Here is a 23,451-nt window from a genome sequence, read left to right on the forward strand (position 1 = left end):
AATGCAGCAAATTAAATATGAAAGATTAGTGTTGTGTTTGTGTGATAGTTGTACAGTTTGTTGCAGCTTCACCATTAAAGTTATGTGATATTTATTATTTCCATATTTCCACCAAGTTATTTCAACTGGTTTGATTCAGTCATTGACTTTTGTTCTTTTTCTAAACTGAACTGCAGATAAACCAAAGGCCAAACTGAGAGCTGATAACACAGCTGTTCCAGTAGGGGGCAGTGTGACCCTGACCTGCTCTGTGAACCCATCATCATCATCTGGATGGAAATACTACTGGTACAGAGATGAGAAATCCTCTGAAGCCCTGACCACACAAGATGCAGTTTTCCACTCAAATGGACAAATCCGTGTCTCACAGGAAGGACTCTACAGGTGCAGAGGAGGAAGAGGAAACCCAGTTTACTACACAGAGGACAGCCAGTCAGTCAGGATTTGGAAAAATGGTGAGTTCAAAGTTAACTAACCAAAAATCACTACATTTGATGGAAATTGACCCATTTTGTCATTCATTTGTTCATTTCCTGAATACAGTCCCAATCAGACCTGTTGTGACTCTGTATCCAAACTGGTCTGAGATATACAGAGGAGAGACGATCACTGTCAGATGTGAGATCCATGGAGGAGACACTGAGTGGGATTATGAGTGGGAAACAAACAGCATGATAAAAGCTCCAAATCAAAATGAATACAGGATTAGATCTGCTTCATCATCCAACAGTGGAAACTATCGCTGTAAGGGCAGAATGAAAAGTTCACAGCATGAAACAACAGAGTGGAGTGATTCAGTCACACTGACAGTTTCTGACAGTAAGTAGAGTCATAGTTCATTTAACCTGGAAATAGAAACAGTTTGTAAAAATGTGTTTTTATTAGTACATGTTGAGATATTTGACATGTTTAGATAGTCTCACTCTTAAAGTTCATCATAAATATTGTGAGTCAACATTTTAGTGACATTGAATTCAGAGTTAAGAGACGAAAGATTGAGAGAAAATCTTTGTTGAACAGATGAACCCCGTCCTGTCCTCACTGTGTCTCCATCATGGCTGAGTCCTGGAGCCTCAGTAACTCTGAACTGTGAGGTTGAACATCCGTCTGCAGGATGGAGCTTCTACTGGTATAAAGCTGTTCCTGATCTATCAGAGAAATCCTCCAGTTATGAGCTGCTACCTGATGGCAGTGGGACTGCACAGGACTCCTACATCATTCATGGACAGACACACACAGCAGGATATGTGTGCAGAGCTGGAAGAGGAGACCCAGAGTATCACACTGATCACAGTCAACCAAAGTTTGTCTGGTCTGCAGGTCAGTGTGATTCTGTCTAATAAGTTGTCCCATCACTGTAAACCACCAAGATTCAGCTCATCATTTTTTTTTCTAATATTAATTTGATATTTTGAATCCTAACATCTGTGAGCTTTGTGTCTTCACTGCATGTTGTTTCCAGATGTTCATTCAGCAGCGTCTCTCACAGTGAGTCCTGACAGAGTGCAACACTTCACCTCTGACTCTGTCTCACTGACCTGTGAGGGAAACTTCCCTGAGTGGAGAGTGAGGAAGTTCTCTGAGGACGGCCGACTCTCTGACTGTAGGAGAATGACTGGATCCACATGTGACATCAACACATCAAAGTCAGATACTGCAGTGTACTGGTGTGAGTCTGGATCAGGAGAGTTCAGCAGTGCAGTCAACATCACTGTACAGAGTATGTTATTATACATTTACTTCTTGGATTTGAATGATTTAGATGTCACATGAACATTTGTCCCAGCTTTGCTGTATGTGTGTAATTTATCTGGAGAAATAGCGGTTTTTAAATACACAAGATCAGATCTTCATGATGAGCATTTGTACAATCTGTTCTTATTATTGTTTGTCAGCTTTTTCTAAAAGTGTTCACCAGCTGATGTGACTGAAACAATTGTGTGTGATTGTGTCACAGATGATGGTAATGGTCCTATCCTGGTGAGTCCTGTTCATCCTGTGACTGAGGGAGCTTCTGTTAGTCTGACCTGCAGTTTGAGAACACAAAAAATACTTTCCAATGTGTTTTTCTATTACAATGACAAACTTATTCAAAATGATCCCCGAGGGGAGCTGAAGATCTCTGCAGTGTCAAAGTCTGATGAAGGTTTCTACAAGTGTCAGTACTCAGGAAGAGAGTCAGCACAGAGCTGGATGTCAGTTAAAGGTGAGCAGGATCAAAAAATCTTTTATTTTTTTCTGTGATTTATAACAGATGAATTATTTATATTCACGTACCTCATGTACTGCAAATACGAGGTACATGTACATTGTTTCATCAGTAATGTTTAGCATCAGTTTTATTTCTTTATTGAAGTACTTTGTAAACTTCGTTCATCTTATTTTATTAAGTTAAATAATTTATTAAAAATTAGACATTCTCCTTTACAGTAGCTGTGTCCACACCTGAGAGCTCTTCATTTCCTCTTCTGATGATCTTTAGACTAATTCTTGGATTCATGTTTATTTTCCTTCCACTGTTGTTTTGCTGCAGACGGTCCAAAGGTGAGACCTTTTTTTGTTTTTTTATGTTTTTAAAAATTAAAATAAATAAAATTAGAAATTAATTACATTAGTATAAAAGCCATAACCATGTTTAAGCAAAAGTCTTTGTCAACTACGACCCTGAAAACACACACAGCCACAAGGTTGCAGCTGAGCAGCAGCCCTTTTATTAGCCACACACATTGTTGTTTCAGCTACCGAGGCACAGGAAGCAGACACTCCTTGGTGGCTTGCTGCTCACTTCCCTCCTTGCTCGTCACTGTCAACAACATAAAACAGAACCCAAAGTCAATTACCTGGCCAGGCACACCTGTTCCTTGCCCTGCCCCGCGAGCACACTGCGTCACCCCTCCTATGCAGCAGGCCAGAGACCTGCTTCATGCGGTGGAGCCACTGCCGCAGGGCATGGCCTGAGCAGAGGGTGAATGGCCGTCCCAGGAGGTAGTAACGAAGGGAGTCGACCACCCACCAGATTGCCAGGCACTCCTCCACTGTGCTGTAGCGGGTCTCCCAGTCCGTGAGCTTCTGGCTGATGTAGAGAGTGGGACGGTCGACTCCCCTTACCTGCTGGGACAAAATGGCCCCCAGCCCTCTGTTCGAGGCATCTGTCTGCAGAATAAAAGGACACCCGCTGCACATGCTCCGCCCAGGTGTTGCTGTAGATGATAACACCATCCAGGTAGGCGGCAGCATATGCAGCGTGCAGCCACAGCACCCACTCCATAAGGTGCTGAAAGGCGGCGGGGGCTCCGAAAAAGCCAACCGAAGTGTGACAAATTGGTACAACCTGTACGGTGTGGAGAAGGCTGTTTTTCCTTAGACTCCACAGACAAGGGAATCTGCCAGTAGCCCTTGGCCAAATCCAGCGTCGTTAAACAACGAGCAGTGCCTAACCTTTCCAGGAGCTCGTCGACCCGGGGCATTGGGTACTAGTGATGGGATTTCCGGCTCTTTTTAGAGAACCGGCTCTTTCAGCTCGGCTCACTAAAAAGAGCCGGCTCTTTCGGCTCCGAACCGGCTCTTGAGGTTGTTTTGTTGCTTTAATTAATTTATTATTAACAACAATATAAAATTATGCACAAAAGGCATTACGTGAATGCACCGTCACGCCAAGCTGCTCTATGAGAGAAGTACGGCCGGGTAGGGGGGAGAACACATCAGCAATGCACTGTTGCAGTGCAGCAACATCCGCTCTCTGGGCCTGTATGAGATGGTCATCACAATGGAGGGAGGTGGGAAGAGCAGCGGTTTCAGCCTCTTTCCATGCTTTAAGGAGGTTGAGGTGGTAAATCTGTGTAGCTCCTCCCCTGTCCAACCGTGCTACCTCATAGTCAACATCCCCCACTCGCCGTGTGACCACAAAGGACCCTCGCCACTTGGCAAGTAATTTGGAGCTGGAGGAAGGGAGCAATACAAGCACTTTGTCTCCTGGTGAAAATTGCCTGAGCCTAGTCCCTCTGTTGTACAGGCTTTGCTGATGCTGCTGGGCCTGGAGCAGATTTTCCCGTGACAACCTCCCCAACCTGTGCAGTTTTGCTCTCAGGTCCAGCACGTATTGAATCTCATTCTTCGCGGGGCTCGACCCTTCCTCCCAGTTTTCCTTAATCAGGTCGAGCACCCCCCCAATTCCTTCAGTGTGTGAGACATGAACGACGTGCCCATGTCAGTATTTCTTTCAGAATACCGACATGGGAGATAACATGGCGAGAGAACACAGGAGCACCTCAGGGATGTGTCCTCTCGCCACTCCTCTACTCCCTCTATACTTCAGACTGTGTGGCCACCCACGGCTCCAACACCATTGTGAAGTTTGCTGACGACACAGTGGTGTTGGGTGCTATCTCCAACAACGATGAGGCGGCCTACATGGATGAAGTGAAGAATCTGGCATCATGGTGCCAGGACAACCACCTCCAGCTGAACGTTGGCAAGACCAAGGAGCTGGCGGTGGACTTCAGAAGGAGTCAGCACAGAGACTACAAGCCCATTATCATCAATGGAGCTCCAGTGGAGAGGGTGCAGTCCTTCAAGTATCTTGGTGTCCACATCTCCTCAGACCTGATATGGGCTGCCCACATTCAGGTCCAGACCAAAAAGGCTAGGCAGTGCCTGTATCACCTACGACAACTGAGGAAGTTCAGGGTCTCTCCAAAGATCCTCAGGATTTTCTATACAGGCGCTGTGGAGAGCATCCTCACACAGAACATGACATCGTGGTTTGGGAACAGCTGTGTGAAGGACCAAAAAGCTCTCCAGAGAGTGATCCGTACAGCAGAACGCTGCTGCAGGATTGCTCTCCCCCTGCTTCAGGACACCTACACCAGGAGATGCCGGACTAGAGCAGCGCAGATACTGAAGGACCCGTCCCATCCTGGCAACAAACTGTTCCAACTTCTGCAATCTGGTAGAAGGTTCCGCATCATCCGGGCAAAGACAGAGAGACTCAAGAGGAGCTTCTATCCCCAAGCCATCCGGGCCCTAAACACACACACCCGCCCTCTCACATCACTATAATTGACTGAGACAGGACTCTCTTCCAGACACTCTAAACCAAGGCACAATGTACATTCCAAATTCCTTTAATTTTAAATATGCTTATATTGTCTATCCTGTAAAATAGTCAGATGTCTATTCATATTAATGTACAGAATTCACCTGCTTGCTGCTACTACTGCACATTCACCCAATGTGTGTGTATATATATATATATATATATATATATATATATATATATATATATATATATATATATATATATATTTATATATATAACACCCAGCACGCCCCTGCGGGCGGTTTATCCCTCAAGCTCGGGTCCTCTACCAGAGGCCTGGGAGCTTGAGGGTCCTGCGCAGTATCTTAGCTGTTCCCAGGACTGCGCTCTTCTGGACAGAGATCTCCGATGTTATTCCCGGGATCTGCTGGAGCCACTCGCCTAGCTTGGGAGTCACCGCACCTAGTGCTCCGATTACCACGGGGACCACCGTTACCTTCACCCTCCACATCCTCTCAAGCTCTTCTCTGAGCCCTTGGTATTTCTCCAGCTTCTCGTGTTCCTTCTTCCTGATATTGCTGTCATTCGGAACCGCTACATCGATCACTACAGCCGTCTTCTTCTGTTTATCTACCACCACTATGTCCGGTTGGTTAGCCACCACCATTTTGTCCGTCTGTATCTGGAAGTCCCACAGGATCTTAGCTCGGTCATTCTCCACCACCCTTGGGGGCATCTCCCATTTTGACCTCGGGACTTCCAGGTTATACTCAGCACAGATGTTCCTGTACACTATGCCGGCCACTTGGTTATGGCGTTCCATGTATGTCTTGCCTGCTAGCATCTTGCACCCTGCTGTTATGTGCTGGATTGTCTCTGGGGCATCTTTACACAGCCTGCACCTTGGGTCTTGCCTGGTGTGATAGACCCCAGCCTCTATGGATCTTGTACTCAGAGCTTGTTCTTGTGCTGCCATGATTAGTGCCTCTGTGCTGTCTTTCAGTCCAGCTTTGTCCAGCCACTGGTAGGATTTCTGGATATCAGCCACCTCCTCTATCTGCCGGTGGTATACCGTGAAGGGGCCTGTCCTTCCATGATGGTTCCTCGTCTCCCTCCTCTTTCTTGGGTTTCTGCTGCCTGAGGTATTCACTGAGCACTCGGTCAGTTGGGGCCATCTTCCCAATGTATTCTTGGATGTTCGTTGTCTCATCCTGGACTGTGGTGCTGACACTCACCAGTCCCCGGCCCCCTTCCTTCCGCTTAGCGTACAGCCTCAGGGTGCTGGACTTGGGTGAAACCCTCCATGCATGGTAAGGAGCTTTCTTGTCTTTATGTCAGTGGCTTCTATCTCCTCCTTTGGCCAGCCTATTACCCCAGCAGGGTACCTGATCACGGGCAGGGCGTACGTGTTGATGGCCCGGATCTTGTTCTTACCATTCAGCTGACTCCTCAGGACTTGCCTGACCCTCTGCAGGTACTTGGTGGTTGCAGCTTTTCTAGCGGCCTTTTCATGGTTCCCATTTGCCTGCGGGATCCCCAGGTACTTGTAACTGTCCTCTATGTCTGCAATGTTGCCTTCTGGTAGTTCAATCCCCTCAGTTCTGACTACCTTCCCTCTCTTTGTTACCATCCGACTACACTTCTCCAGTCCGAACGACATTCCAATGTCATTGCTATATAGCCTGGTAGTGTGGATCAGTGAATCGATGTCTCGTTCACTCTTGGCATACAGCTTGATGTCATCCATGTACAGGAGGTGGCTGACAACTGCTCCGTTCCGTAGTCGGTATCCGTAGCCAGTCTTGTTAATGATCTCACTGAGGGGGTTCAGGCCTATGCAGAACAGCAGTGGGGACAGAGCATCTCCTTGGTAGATCCCGCACTTGATGGTGACTTGTGCTATGGGCTTGGAGTTGGCCTCTAGTGTTGTGTACCACATCCCCATTGAGTTCCTGATGAAGGCTCTTAGGGTCCCATTGATCTTGTACAATTCTAGGCATTCCAGTATCCAGCTGTGGGGCATTGAGTCATAGGCCTTCTTGTAATCAATCCAGGCAGTGCACAGGTTGGTCAGTCTGGTCTTGCAGTCTCGGCTGACTGTTCTGTCTACCAGTAGCTGGTGTTTTGCGCCTCTGGTATTCTTGCCAATTCCTTTCTGTGTCCCGCTCATGTATTGACCCATGTGCCTGTTCATCTTAGCCGATATGATGCCTGACAGGAGCTTCCATGTAGTACTGAGGCAGGTTATTGGTCGGTAGTTGGAGGGGACCGGTCCCTTCTTGGGGTCCTTGGGGATCAGGACCGTCCGACCTTCGGTTAGCCATTCCGGGTGTCTCTCGTTAACTAGCAGCTGGTTCATTTGTGCTGCCAGACGCTCGTGGAGTGCAGTCAGCTTCTTTAGCCAGTAGGCGTGAACCATGTCGGGCCCTGGTGCTGTCTAACTCTTCATACTGGAGACCCTTTCTTGGATATCTGCCACTGTGATGGTTACTGGACCCTGTTCAGGGAGGTCGCTGTGGTCTGCCCTCAGATCCACTAGCCACTGAGCATTGCCGTTATGGGTTGCGTCCTTCTCCCATATGCTCTTCCAGTATTGCTCGGTCTCCAGCCTGGGTGGTGCTGTTCTCTTATTATTATTGTTCCCTTGCCACTGAGAGTACACCTTTGCTGGTTCTGTGGAGAACAGCTGGTTTATTCTCCTGCCTTCTATCTCTCTGGTGTACCTCCTCAAGCGGCTGGCCAAGGCTGTGAGTCTTTGCTTGGCAGTTTCCAAGGCCTCAGGTATGGACAGCTTGCTGTATTTCTTATGCACCTTCTTTGTCGCACCTTTCTGCAACTCCGTTAGTTGGCTAACCTCCCTCCGTGCTATATACTACATATATATATATATATATATATGTTCTTCCTCTACCCCCCCCCCCCCATTTTTGCACATGTCGAGGAGCGTGTCAGGCTACATTTCACTGTGTGTTATACTTGTATAACTAGGCATGTGACAAATAAAGAACCTTGAACCTTGAACCTGAAACAGTGCCTGCGCCACACTTTTCGCCAAAATGGTGCGCAGCAGCACTGCTTCCAGGTATTGTATTGCATAATCCACCAGGACCAACACAAGGCGATAGCCGCGTGCACGCCGGTGGAATGGCCCGATGAGATTCATACCAATGCCTTCAAATGGGATCTCCATCAATGGCAATGGGCGGAATGGCGCATTTGGGATGGCTGGCTGGTTAACCAGCTGGCATTCTGGGCACAACACGCACCTGTGGCGCACACCACCCCAAATGCCCGGTCAATAGAATCGGGCCATTATACGCTCCAGAGTGTTCTCGCATCCTAAATGCCTTGCCATGGGGTTTGAATGAGCCTCCTGGAAAATCGTTTCCTGGCAGCTTTGCGACACCAACAACTGGGTAGGGATTTCATTCGTGCGAGTGTTGTGACTCACTCAATAAAGCCGATCATTCCGTAATCGGAAGTGGGGCCATCAATATCTATCACCTGGTCGTAGGCTGAGCCTAGGGTGTCGTCCCAAGACTGCTATAGTGGAAAATCTTCCATGGAGTCTATAACGGGAGGCAGTTGGGCCTCTGTAGAGGTCCCCGCCGCCTCCTTCCCCCCAGAGTCAGTGTCGGTCGACCCCGCGTCACTGCAGACATTACATCAATTTATAGGTTGCGATTGCATCTCCACGTATTGCCCCAGGAATCTGTGAAACCCCGGCCAATTTGTGCCCAAAATTAGGGGATGTGACAGGCGCGGACTGACCGCCGCCTTTACTCTAAGTGTTTTGCCCCTAAATTTTAAGAGCAGCGACACTACCGGATACTTGTGAATATCCCCGTGCACACATTTCACCTCCACCCACTCTGCCTCCAGCAATGCCCTGGCCGAACCAGAATTTGGTGAACCAGGGTCTGCATGCAGCCCGTGTCCACCAAAGTGTGGCGTATACCCCCTTGACATCTTACCGGGATGTGGTACGTCCCTCCTGGACCGGGGGCGGGTGCCAGAGCCCCGGCGACGTGGAACACCTGGCCCACTTCCATCAGTCTTATATTACATTTTTAATAAAGGTGCTGCTAATGAGCAGACTCTAAATCAGGATGAAGTTCAGCAGCAAGTGTACTCCCCTCTTCTTCATGGTTAGTTTTTCATGTAGTTTCAAATATTCTGATGCTATTTGCAACAAGACTATACTTAGTAAATCTGCTGCAGCTTTTCATATAAATGTTATTCAATAATATTTGTTTTTAAATTAGGTTCACAGACATGAGCTGACTGATTTTCTCTGACCTGCAGGTGATCTTTGTGTCTATGAGACAGTCAGAAGATGTGAAAACACTGAAAATGGTAAAGTATACACTTTCATTAATATAAAGCTTGTGGAAGCTGAATGATTATACAATAACTGTGTTTAACATGAAAGTCAGTAAGATTATTATTTCAGGTCCAGCAGAAGGTGATTTCACCAATGTCACATCCGTGATTCAGCTCAAAGTCATTAGGAAGACAAGTGAGTGCACAAAATTTAAAATTTAAATGCAAAATATACATTGGTAATTATTCTCACTGATAGGTTTTATTTGATGTAACGGTTTTCCAAAACAGTTTTTTATTTTGATGTAATGAAAAAAAAAACAATGCATTTGAACGGGTAAAAACAAAGCTGAAAAGTAAGAAAACAAACAAACAATAAAAAAACAACAACAAAGCTAAAAAGTAAGAAAAAAAAAACATTGAGAAAATAATAGGGAAGGGAGGAAAAACAATTACTAGGAGAGCCACAATGTGTAATTCTCGTCGAGCACTTTATGAATTACAGTCCTGGTCACCTCAGTGACGCAGGCGTCAGTTTCTTGCAGCGTGGCCTCAATGTCGCGGGCGTCTCTGAGTTCAAACAGATATGCCTGGGCAACGCCTCTGACTTGAGCCGCTGGTGGTGAAAAACCCTCTAACCGCAAACTTTGCAATAATGTGTTGGTGAAATGCCCATTCCATAATCTTTTGCAGAGTTCATCATAGTACCTGAAAAAGTAATATTTTTCCAGCGGGAAAAGGCAAGAATGTCGTCTCTGTGAGGGGTGGGAGACCTCACATCCTTGACAGACTTCTTGCCAGTGTTTCTGGATTAGCGAGTTAATAAGGTACTTGACAGTTAATTTTGTAAGTTAAAAAACAGTGGTGGGGAGCAGACTCGCCGCCTTGTCGTTGTCCATGGCCGAAGGCTGTCTTGCCGGGGTGGGGATCGATGTCTTCAGGCTCTCGGAAAAGGGCCCGGCATACAGGGTCGCCCAAAGCCCAGAGCGAGGCACCGGAGACTGAAGTGTTGCCGGGGGGTCTGGTCTGGGGATTGCCAACCGAGAGCGGCGAGTTGCAGATGGCTGGGTGAGTTCCAGCCTTGAGGGGATGAGGGCGGCGGCGGAGTATCTGGAAGCATAGTGGCCGGAGACGTTGAGGCTCTGAGGTGGGGTAGCCAGAGCCATCAGTGGACTCGGTGGTGGAGTAGAATCAGCTGGAGATGCAGCAGAGGGGGCTCCGAAGCTATGGTGAGTCATGATTGTTTAGATGATGTGGAGAAGAAACGAACGTTGTGGTTTTTAAAAGGACTGGGAGAGGAGGAGGCGGGGGTGGGGGAGGGGTAAAGGGGCCGGATGAGGGGCGGTGCTATGTAGAACGTGGCGGCGTTTTTCCAACTAGGACCAGTTCAATTGTAGTTTTACTCAGCTTAAAAAGCTCTAATATTTTCCCACTCTTTTCGCCCACCATCTTCAACCAGTCCTGAGTGGGAATTCGAAGCATGGTGTTGAAAACACCAGACTGGGTGTTTGAAAAGTCCAACACAAACTCTTCCGTGTGAGCATCATCGGTTGTATGATGATGCCGACTGGCTCTACAAAACCACCGACAAAATGGCGTGCTTTTAGTCTCCCACTGCGTGTATGTGACTGTTTTTCTCACCATGTTTAAAGGTCGGTGCTGATGGTGTTGCTGGTTGAATGTCGGAAATGCGTGGGCCTCTTTGAAAGCCGGATGCGTCTGCGTCTGCTGGTCCCTGGTTCGCGGTTGCTGCGAACTCGTTTGCCGCAGGCTCTTCTGAACTTCAGGGGTGACGATGAGGGTCAAAACAGCCCAGTCAGAGGAAGTAAAGGCGATCCGTGGTGTTAGCGGGCCAAAACTTTCACCTGCTTTTAGCTCTCTAAGGCTAAAGGCGTAGCCCCAAAACCCGCCGGAGCTGAGATGGAATCTCTCCTCCATTGGATTAGCATGGGCTGGCTGAACCCTACAAAGATGCAATTGTGTGAGTTCTGTTGGCATGGCGGAGGCTCTGTAGCTAGTTACTGGGGTCTGAGAGACCACAGTGAGGTTGGCAGGTCTGGTGTCCATGTTGTTTTAAGAAAAAGAGAGAAAAGTCTTTTTTTTCTGGGAGAAAAAAAAGAGTTAAATTTAAGATTATTTATCCTGAACGAGAGCAAGAGATTGCACCTATCGCAGATAAGGTAAATCAGACCTGTATCCGATTGGCTAACCAGGGTGCGGCGGTAGCTGCCCACTTGTTATGTGATTGGCAGCGGGGCGAAGTTAGGCACGCCTCGGAGGCGGAGTTGGTCTCCCTCTTTGAACGAAGAGCCAGAATCATTAAGGAGCAGATACAGAGCGAGTAACAAGGGGAAAAAATTGTGCGCTGGCTGTGGCTTGGTGCGAGTAAGAGGGACGGAGAACTTAGGCTGTGCGCTGAATTTGGGACGGAGCTAGTAAGAGGGCTGGTTTGAAGAAAAAAGACTAAGGATTTTTTTCAGGAGTATTGCCTGTTATCGAATATAAGGTTTTGGGAATAGAGGGTTCCCTAACAAGTTATTCTAGGAGTTTTTTGTTGCGCGTATTTGGATAAAAACACGGAGGTTTTTTTCAGGTTTCCTGCTTGTTTGCCTAAGGGTTGGGTGGGAGCCGCGGTGCGCTGAATTTGAGAAAAAAGACTAAGGATTTTTTAAGGGTTTGGGGAATAGAGTGGGAGTGCCTATCGAGTTATTCTAGGTTTTTTTTGTTGTTGTACATTTTTTGGAGAAAGACGGAGGATTTTTCAGGAGGTTTTTGCTGGGAGCCGCAGTGCGCTTATGCTTGGGGTAGTTTTTCGGGGATCGTGAGAGTTTTTTGCCACTCGGACTTTGATTCTAAATCTCCTTGTTCGGATTAAACAAATGCAAATAAATTGAAATAAAGTTTTCCAACAAGGCATGCAACCTGTATCTCCCGGCATACTGAACTAGGGCTGCCACAAACGATTGTTTTGATAGTCACCGATTATTTTTGCAATTAGTCGACTAATCAGATCATGCATCCATTGGACGTAAAATGTACAGCTTATTGCACCGGCATACATCTGCTCTTATATAACTATCATTAGCTTACAGCTTTAAGTGTTTAAGGTATGTGCTAACTAAAAATAAAGACAAGATGATAGTTTATTAAATTTTAATGAAATTTGCAGATTGTTTCGGTGAGTTTAATAAACTCCTTGCTATCTAAAATATAACGGGACACCGGAGTATATTCTCGAGCATCTCACACTTCTGATAATCAGTTGTCTGCTTGACGTTTATTCAGCTGTGTAAAAACTATAACTTTAATCTCAGCCAAACCGATTTACTCAGGAATAAATAAAATCCTAAAAAAAAAGCCAAACAATAACATTTTAAGTTATCTAAGTGACTTAAATATGTTTAACCTGAGTAGCGAAAGACGGCGGTAGGTTTGAAAACGATTTGCCCGGAGTCCGGGGTTCTCACCAGCTCTAGTGAGCTTTGCCCCCGGCTAGCTATTGAGCTAGCGGGTAACAGACGTCGGAGCGCTTTTGAAAATATGTGGTGTCTTGATAAACTGAGCAGATATTTGAGGTTTACACAGTTACATTCTTGCCTGAAAATATGTTAAATGTTTATTTTGTGACCCAGAAAGAATAATAAGAGTAATATTAAAACTAACTAGCTGCCGCCATTGTTGGAAACTGAGCTGGGCTGCGCTATGAATTCTGGGACACAGCTTCTTCTTCTTCTGGGTTTAACGGCAGCTGGCATCCTTGTACATACAGTGCTGCCATCTTCTGTTTCAGTCCGTTATTATACTCTTAAATCCTACTACTTATTCCTGCGTCTTTTGTGATCTTACAAAGCTTCAAACGACGCGTCGACTATTAAATCAGTCGTCGGCGATTTTGATAGTCGACGTAATTGTGACTAGTCGACTAATCTTGGCAGCCCTATACTGAACGTTACAAAAGCACAAGTTTAACTAAGCACTTTTACTCTGGTTTAAGACATTTTCACACACACACACACAAGCACAGACCCTGACACAGGCGCGCGCATGGGCGCGCACAGACACACAGGCGCGGGGCACGCACGCGCGTGCACATGCACTGACCCACCACCAGATGGCGTTTTTTAAGCATAAAAAGTAAAAAACTTTTTAATGGCTTAAAATTAAAGAATGCTATTTGATATAAAAGCTTTATTTTTTAATAATCAAATTATTTTTTTTATTTTTTTGGAAATAATGAGTTATGAACTACCATAATTTGCTGAATATCATAATTTGCTGAATATCATAATTATATTAATATCCAGAGGTGGGTAGTAACGAGTTACATTTACTCCGTTACATTTACTTGAGTACGTTTTTGAAAAAAATTTACTTTTAAAGTACCTTTTTTGCACGATACTTTTTACTTTTACTTGAGTACATTTGTGAAGAAGAAACGGTACTTTTACTCCGCTACATTTGCAAAATTCGACTCGTTACTTTTAAAAAAATGATTAGTTTAACACATTAGATAACATGCCGCCAGTGGAGTTTCCGGTAACTTTTTTACCAATCAGATGTGGCTATGCAGTCACATGACCAGTTTGAAACTGTGCCGGGCAGAGCAGCCCAAACGTTTCAAAGAAGAAACATGAAAACATGGCAGAGCCAATTGTCTACGCTAGAGCTGAAAAGGATGAACACCCTTGGCCTCATATACAAAGAATGTTTCGCATAAAAGCAGTACAAAAGAACAGCTATGTCTTCAGTGTCGGTGTCTTCAGTGAGAGCCAAAACAACAACTTTTCAGCGTGAAACAACTCAACTCATGTAACCTGAGGAAGCGGTAAGTTTTCTCTAAATATCTTTTTAGCTGTAGTTAGCTGGATGTCAGTCTTATGTTACAGCAGCTGTGTTGAGCTCGAGCTGCGAGTCATATTTTCGGCGCTACGTTGTAGTGAGACAAATTTGTGGGGTTTTTGTGCAGCTTCGGCTGTCCTTTTAACTGCTCGCTGGTTAGCTAGCGTGAGCTATAAGCTAACAGCTCGCCTAGTTAATGACGCTGGAGTTCCACGCGCATGCAAACAGCTCGTCTCTACTGCTTTAACTGTTAAAACAGAAGGCAATACTGCGGCTAGCAGGATTTATTATGTGAAAAAGCAGCTTGTTTAGTTTAAACAGTCTGCATTAAGCTGGGCAAACACTGTGCGATTTTTTTCAGTCACGTTATTCAGCTCCTGCTCAAACTGTACAATTGAATCGCAGGGGTTAGAAATTCATAGGTCACGATGCAGGGTCTCACACTATACGGCCTGATGCTCTGATGCGACCTGAGTGCTCAAACTGTGCGTCCATAACATGAAGCTTATCATACAAAATCTGTCTCTCGCTCTCCCTCTCTCTGTCTTACAGACACACACACACACACCATCAACTTTGCTAAATTACTAATGGAAAACATTGACCAGGCAGCTGCAATTGAGCAGCAATGTCCATCCAACTCTTTTCATGGTTGTTGTAGTCGTCACAATTTTGTGAGGCCACATTGCAAAGCCTCGGATACAGAAGCGTAGAGCTGCCACCCAGCCAAAAGAAAAATAGAAAAGTGAAAAGTTCTAACAATATACTTTTCATGTTTGTACAATATACTATCATGTTAGTACAATATACCTTTCACGTTTGAACAATATAATATCACGTTATTACAATATACATAATTATCATGTTCGTACAATATAAATATTATATAGGCTACATCGCAGCTCCAGTCACGGCTTCCATCAATGTCTTTCTCATCTTTTCCCAGAGTAACAGCCAAACAGGAGGATCTATTGGCTAGCACTGCTTAGCCTTGCATGCATTCTTATTTTGAACTTAATCTGGAATTCATTGCAAACTGTTTGTGCGGGATATGAATGACAGGATTTTGTTTTTCTACAAGAGTTAGTAAAAAACATCTCCAGTGTGATCAAATCTTCTTGCTAAACATCTGCAGCTTAGCAGTGTATACAGCACTATAATGACCAGACCTAATTCTTTTGAAAACCATACATCTTTCCACAGGTCTCAACTTCATCAGACATTACCTAGACTCAGAGCTGGATGATGCCAGCACAAACAGCAGCCTAACCGACTAAGATGATGGATCCATGGGGTCAGGAAAGCCAGAAGCAGGGGAACTGGAGAGGTAACTTTCATGTCCATTCACTGGAGGTGTGGATCTATTGCATGGCGTTCCTCACATCAAGAAGCTGTTGATCAAAATCAATACAGCTCTTCCTGCATCTGTAGCTTGTGAAGGACTTCTCAGTCATGCAGGACTCCTGTTCACTGCTGAACAGTTACAGCTTCACAGCAAGAACCTTGAGAGCAAACTGCTGCTGAAGCTTAACCATCACTTCACTAAGTGAAGAAATGGCACATTTTTGCTAAATATGCAGAAATAAATGTACACCCATACAATTTATGGTAAACTGAGCTGCCTTGTATGTACATATGTTAAAGTTGCCTCGTTGTAATGTTTTCTCTGAGGCTGCTGTGTCATTTGGAGCAAAAATGAATATAAAGTTTACAGCATATCTTGTCACTGGAAATTGTTTGCACTGTTTATATATTTATATTATTTACTGTAGGTATTGGTGAAAAAAGCTTGATGTTGTGAAAAACTGAAATCTGGAAAAAATTTTCTTGATCTTTTTACATATATTCCTTTTAAAAATACTAAAATTTGTATATTTATTTATTTTTGTTTGTCTGATAGCATTTATTTATAAAATAAATCAGACATTTCAAACAGTTACTCGCTACTTGAGTAGTCTTTTCACCAAGTACTTTTTTACTCTTACTTGAGTAACATTTTTGAAGACTACTTTTCACTTTTACTTGAATAATAATATTTTAAAGTAATGCTACTCTTACTTGAGTACAATTTTTGGATACTCGACCCACGTCTGTTAATATCATAATTTTATTTATATAATATTTTTATGAATATCATATTTTTATTACTTCCTTTATTACCCCTGAGCTCACGGATAATTTATTGGGACCATAAATCACTCGGTTTGACATAAGGGGTATAATATCACTCTGTCTCAGACTTAAGAGTCACTACCCCCATTCATTTCCCCCACATCATATTCACTGGTTGCCCACAAGTGCTCCGAGATATCCAGCAGTTCTGGAGAGTCTGGGTTCCACCTGCTAAATACAGAGAGGATTTTTTTTTTGTTAGCAGCTGCACAGTTCACAAAACACTAATGTTTAGTGTCAGATGCTTACTAAACACCTCATTGCAATGTTTCATCACTGGAATGTGAGTTTCTTCCCCAGGTCTGTACTGTTGCACTCAGTTTAGTCACAGACCCAATCATGTTATTTAGCTTTTAAAATAAAAATATGTGAGATGCTGTCACGTATTTGACTTGACAAAGCAAGTTCAGGTGTGTGTTTATGTCTAGGTGCAAGCTTCACATACATCAGAAACAGGAAACACATTTAACCCTTTGCAACATTCTACTCACTTGTGTTACAATCAAATGATCTTTCCCTGATCTAATAACAATCAACTAATTTACATATCAATTCTCATCCCACTAAGTTGACAGGACAAGATGATAATAGCTGGTCTGCAATCTTTAATCAGTCCCACATCATATTTAGACTTGACAGGCCATCGGGCACCTCTGTGAGCAGTGGATAAGAGGAGTCTGCACGGGGTGGCCTGCACTAAATAAGGATCAACAGTGGGATCCACCAGTTCAACTGAGTGAACATAGTGAACAGTATAACAATAGACATAACTTTTTTATAAGCATTCAATTTTTAGGGAGAACAACACTTTTGGGTCCTCCCTGACCTGCCAATCGCAAGATCTGTTACAATTGTGTACAGATCTGCCCAGGTCTTCCCACCTGTAGTCAGTGGACCTAGCAGGGGAAATGTGTGGGGTGGATGCATCCATTATAAACAACCTTTTGTTCTTTAGTGAGTGAAATCGCAAGCGCAGCAAATGTAAAGCTCTAAAATAAGCATTTCACTGTTAGTTTATCATTTTCAACTCTGTACCACTCCTTCTCATGTCTCACATCAGGGCCCTGCGAAGCACAGTGAGAAGTGCAGTGCAGGCTGTCAGCAGCCAAAACAGGCATCTGGAGGCATGCAGTCACGTGCTGTTTATAAAAAAGCAAAAACAAAAACAACAAACAAACAAACAAAAAAAAACTTTCAGTGAGTGGCCCTGCCCCCAGCTTCCATGCATACACGAAGGCAGGGGTCACAGGGCTGTATTTAACCATTGCATAGTCACATTCTGACTGTGTGATTGTAATGCCATCATGGCAGGAGATCAAATTTATGTTTAATTTACACATTAAGTAAATTTACTGGACATGAGTCTGACCATGGAAAACTGTTTTAACTTTTGGCCCTGTCCGTCAATACAGGACAGGGGAATGGTGAAATTTTCCCTTTGAACATGCCCTGTTGCAGAGACAGAGTGGGAGTACCTTCTAACGTTGGCTGGAATTTCAGGGAGGGTGAGAACATAACACAGAGTGGCTCCGGAGTCTACAAGAAATTCCACCTTCTCACCACACACAGACATTCCATGCATAGGCAGAGATTTATAAGCTTAAATGTACATATGCGCCCTTTGGATTGCATGAAATGCGTTCAATGTGTATGTGTGGAGCATTTTGCGTATCAGCATGAGTACTTGTTAGCAAAGCATTCTTCATTGCATCAGCATGTGTGTGTGTGTGTGCGCATCACTTCATCCTGAGTCAGTGTGTGTGTGTGTTCGTGTTTTTGCATCACTTCCCTGTTCTGATGTCTTGGGCAAACCACGGCCTGAAGCGCCCCCTGGGGTCCTGCCCTCCTCCTTTCAGTTTGCTTACGACCACTGCTGCTGCTGGTCACTGCACCGTCCACCCTGGTTCTGACCCAGATTGGGGCAGTCCTTTCTCCAGTGTCCATTCTGGCTGCAGGTGAAACATGCATCTTGATCTGCGTTTTGTCTCTTCTGCAGTGGCTTTTGACCTCGATTGCTCCTTCTGCTCCTGCCACGCCACCCCGTGCTGGTTTGCCACGGCCTTGTATAGTGTTAATGCAGCGTTGCAGAGGTCAGCATTCTGATGCTCTGCCTCTCTTTTGGGCTTGACGTCACAGCTCTTTCAGCTGAGGCCTGTCTGGGGATCTCCTCCCGTGTAGTGAGAGGAGGCCTTGGGTTCAGCGCCCTCCGTCTCCGCTGGGTGAGGTGCCCCTCCTGCAGCTCTGTTGGGGTTTTCGGGTTGTTGTGGTGGGTCCAGCTGCTGCAGCGGTGGGTCAGGGTCACGTCAAAGGGGGTCGAGGGGAGAGCAGGAGTCGAGGTCAGCTTCGGCTTTCTGTGATGGGGCATGAGCACAGAAAAAAAGGGTAGAGGTGCGTGAACAGGAAAATGATGTGTTGTGTGCCTCTGTGTTATACAGAGGCGGGAGGGGCGCTGACACGGGTTCTGTGTCAGCTTTCTCCCTCTCTCCTCCTTTCTCACCTTTTTTTTCAAAACTGCATTTGTAGGTTAATACACTCTCTGCTTATTTGTGTGTGCGCATTGTTTCACCTTGCTGTTTTTTAATGGTGACGTGGGCAAACCACAGCCTACAGCTCAATCCAGAGTCCCTTCCTCCCTTCCACCTTCAGTCCTTTGGCTAGGGGTTTGTGATGAGGACAGTCTCTCCTAAAATGTCCCTCCTTTCCACAGCTGTAGCACTTTCCTCGGCCACCTTCAGGCACCCACACCCTGGCCCTGACCCCACCTCGCCGTCCTCTGCCTCTTCCCCTCCTCTCTCGTTGGCCTGTGCTTCCTCTCAGCACGTGGTGGGGGTCAGCACTTTGTTTTCCCTTTTTTTGTTTTCTTTGCGCCTCCCCTCTCTGGCTGTAAAATCTATTGGCATCAGCTGGTTCACCTCTGCGCTGTTTGCAGGCGTATAAAGCTGGCCAGAGACGGTTGTTCAGCATTTTCATGGCATATGTGTTCTCCTCCTTGGGGTGAGGTTGAGGTGGGGGTCTTTGGTGGTTACACAACAGCAGTTGGGCTTGTTTTTGGAGGGACCACGCTCAGTTCTGGAGCTGTTATTCTTGCCGCGGTGGTTTTGGTTGCCGGGGAGGACGGGACTCCAGATCGGAGTGGCTATCATTGCTGCTTCTGCAAAATGACATTAAAAAAAACAAGGTAGTGAATCATGGCTTGTATGTGTGTGTAGTGGAGCTGCAGACTTAACAGGGCCTGTCTCCTATCCATTTCCTTTTTCTCCCCAAAAAGGCATCTCCTTAAAAGCTGCTTTTCTCTCGCGTCTCTCTGCTTCCTCCATAACACATCTCTTTTCATCATTCATCCTTAGCACACCAGCCAATTTAGCCCCTTTCTTTTTCAACATTCCTTTTTCTTTCTCACAACTTACTTCATGCCTTCTACATTTTATTTATCATCGAGTCAAAGATTGAGTTCTTTCCTTGGCCACCCGGTGGAGCGTGTGTGACAGTCCACGCCCCGGCCCTTAACTCAGCTGTGCCGACTGTCTCGGAGGATCCGGATCCCATGTTACTGGCTTAAGCGTCCTTAGCGAGGCTAGGCCTAGAACTTCCCCGTGAAATATCACGGAGGAGCACCCCGTCTCACCCATCCTTGGGCCTGACCAAACAGAGAACTTAAGTGACTTACAGTGGGGCAAAAAAGTATTTAGTCAGCCACCGATTGTGCAAGTTCCCCCACTTAAAATGATGACAGAGGTCAGTAATTTGCACCAGAGGTACACTTCAACTGTGAGAGACAGAATGTGAAAAAAAAAATCCATGAATTCACATGGTAGGATTTGTAAAGCATTTATTCGTAAATCAGGGTGGAAAATAAGTATTTGGTCACCTCAAACAAGGAAAATCTCTGGCTCTCACAGACCTGTAACGTCTTCTCTAAGAAGCTTTTCTGTCCCCCACTCGTTACCTGTATGAATGGCACCTGTTTGAACCCATCATCTGTATAAAAGACACCTGTCCACAGCCTCAAACAGTCAGACTCCAAACTCCGCCATGGCCAAGACCAAAGAGCTTTCGAAGGACACCAGGAAAAGTATTGTAGACCTGCACCAGACTGGGAAGAGTGAATCTACAATAGGCAAGCAGCTTGGTGTGAAAAAATCAACTGTGGGAGCAATCATCAGAAAATGGAAGACATACACGACCACTGATAATCTCCCTCGATCTGGGGCTCCACACAAGATCTCATCCCGTGGGGTCAAAATGATCATGAGAACGGTGAGCAAAGATCCCAGAACCACACGGGGGGACCTGGTGAATGACCTGCAGAGAGCTGGGACCAAAGTAACAAAGGTCACCATCAGTAACACACTACAACGGCAGGGAATCAAATCCCGCAGTGCCAGACGTGTTCCGCTGCTGAAGCCAGTGCATGTCCAGGCCCATCTGAAGTTTGCCAGAGAGCACATGGATGATACAGCAGAGGATTGGGAGAATGTCATGTGGTCAGATGAAACCAAAGTAGAACTTTTTGGTATAAACTCAACTCGTGGTGTTTGGAGGAAGAAGAATACTGAGTTGCATCCCAAGAACACCATACCTACTGTGAAGCATGGGGGTGGAAACATCATGCTATGGGGCTGTTTTTCTGCCAAGGGGACAGGACGACTGATCCGTGTTAAGGACAGAATGAATGGGGCCATGTATCGTGAGATTTTGAGCCAAAACCTCCTTCCATCAGTGAGAACTTTGAAGATGAAACGAGGCTGGGTCTTCCAACATGACAATGATCCAAAACACACCGCCCGGGCAACAAAGGAGTGGCTCCGTAAGAAGCATTCTAAAGCCCTGAAGTGGCCTAGCCAGTCTCCAGACCTCAACCCCATAGAAAATCTGTGGCGGGAGTTGAAAGTCCGTGTTGCTCGGCGACAGCCCCAAAACATCACTGCTCTCGAGAAGATCTGCATGGAGGAATGGGCCAAAATACCAGCTACTGTGTGTGCAAACCTGGTAAAGACCTATAGTAAACATTTGACCTCTGTTATTGCCAACAAAGGTTATGTTACAAAGTATTGAGTTGTATTTTTGTTATTGACCAAATACTTATTTTCCACCCTGATTTACGAATAAATTCTTTACAAATCCTACCATGTGAATTCATGGATTTTTTTTCACATTCTGTCTCTCACAGTTGAAGTGTACCTCTGGTGCAAATTACTGACCTCTGTCATCATTTTAAGTGGGGGAACTTGCACAATCGGTGGCTGACTAAATACTTTTTTGCCCCACTGTATATATATATACACAAAATACTATAGGCTGGACACAGCTCACCGGTGCAGATTCTTTTGGATGATCTCGGTGTGTCGCTGAGGACTCGCCCCACAGCTCCCCCTTTTTGAAGCTTTGGTGGGACCGAGGATTGACTCTTTCCCTCGGCGTGATCAGCCGTCTTTGGGGTCGTTCCTCAGCGCCCACACTCGGAGCATCCTGTTCATGATGCCAAGCTTGTTGTGGAATTTTGTAAATAAAGTCTGCAACACGGAAAGAGCTGTGGTCAAACTATTTATTACTGCGCGCAGGAGAGCCAACACACACGTCAAACATTACAGTTCACAGTCATCCCAGCTCTGCCCCTGGGACGTCTCAGCTCCTCTTTTATAACCCCCCCCACACACACACACACAACTCTCTGTATCTTTTAGTTACAACAGGTTTCTGTCCCACGGGCTGTTGCTGGGCAGATAGCAACTCCCACTGTCTTTTCCCAGGAAGCTCCTGGAACCTGTCATCTTGGGAGTTTCATCCTTCTACGCCCTAACAGTTCAAGGTTCAAGGTTCAAGGTTCTTTATTTGTCACATGCATAGTTATACAAGTATAACACACAGTGAAATGAATAGACATCTGACAGTTATAGACAGTTAGCAGATAACATAGTGAAACATCATTAAGCAAAGCTAAGCAGTTTTTTTACGAGGTCATACTGACACACACACACACACACACACACACACACACACACACACACACACACACACTTTATCTAAGCATACAAAAAGGTTATACCAAATCCTACAGTGAGATTCTAAACACATAAATCCAAATGTGAGGATAAACTAGAATTTTTCCATAACCCCAAGAAAATCAAAGGTGAGCAAAGTCTGCCATCATCTCCACTGAATATTGTTCAACATGTTTATCTGCTCTTAAAATGTAAATCTGTTTATTTTACAGTTTATATTTATGTATGCGTAAGTACTCATTACATGGTTAATAAAATCTATCATACTTTTTATCTTTGCACTAGTGGAGACATCAAGTATCCTCCTGGTTAATGATATTATTGTTCTCAATGATCTTCTCTTCATTCACAGGAAAATCAAGTCCTGCAGCTGATGCAGCAGTTTATTCTGAAGTCACATCAGGAAGCTCTCTCAGTAATTCTGCTGCCATGCAGGCTGATTTATTCTTCACATTATTAAATGTCTTCATAATATCTTTACATGTTGGAAATCACTTTGTCTCTTTGTGCTTGTCTTACAGGTCAGTGAGGAGAGCTGTAGCAGCAAAGCCAAGAAGAAGCTTTTTATGAAGCCACTCTTGCTCCTCTGCTGCCCAAATATCAGACATGCTCAGCTTTATGTACAGTTACAATATTCAATCATAATATCATATAGACATATTGCTCTCTTTTAGTATCAAACAAATGCAGGTGTATTAGGTATTAATATTCATGCTTTTTATATTCAGTTTTTTATTAAAGATTTTGTAATAAACCTTGAATGTATCTAACATGTTCCAACAGCAGTGAGAACAAAGTGTGAAATATGTGATCTTTAGTATCTGACAGCACAACTTAAAGTCAGTGTTTGCAGTGTTTCACAAGTAAATACTGATATGGGCACCAACAAATACTTTAACTGTGTTTGTCCAAAGATCTCGTACATTATATAAATAAGAATTATATCATAGGCAGTGAATACATTTGAATGTATTTCATGTATATTTTTGTGTTTCTGATCATTAATAAGGTAGAAATAAAATCTTTTTACATTGAAACATTTTGTTTGATTTTCGTTTCCTGTATGAGATTATCCAC

At 44.8% G+C, this 23,451-nt stretch overlaps 1 protein-coding gene across 1 annotated transcript; it reads left to right on the top strand.

The window, feature by feature from the left end:
• Positions 1–226: 226 nt before the first annotated feature.
• Positions 227–22,768, top strand: LOC113018957 (Fc receptor-like protein 5; the record flags this gene model as incomplete). The annotated part of the gene is made up of 9 exons (XM_026162419.1): positions 227–455; positions 544–819; positions 1,021–1,320; positions 1,463–1,720; positions 1,958–2,206; positions 2,534–2,544; positions 9,344–9,394; positions 9,492–9,557; positions 22,727–22,768. Coding segments are annotated over 8 exons (1,413 nt in total), but the record flags the coding sequence as incomplete, so codon positions are not given.
• Between the last annotated feature and the right edge of the window lie 683 nt (positions 22,769–23,451).

This window comes from Astatotilapia calliptera, chromosome 3 (assembly GCF_900246225.1).
Source record: "Astatotilapia calliptera chromosome 3, fAstCal1.2, whole genome shotgun sequence".
Lineage (NCBI taxonomy): Eukaryota > Metazoa > Chordata > Actinopteri > Cichliformes > Cichlidae > Astatotilapia > Astatotilapia calliptera.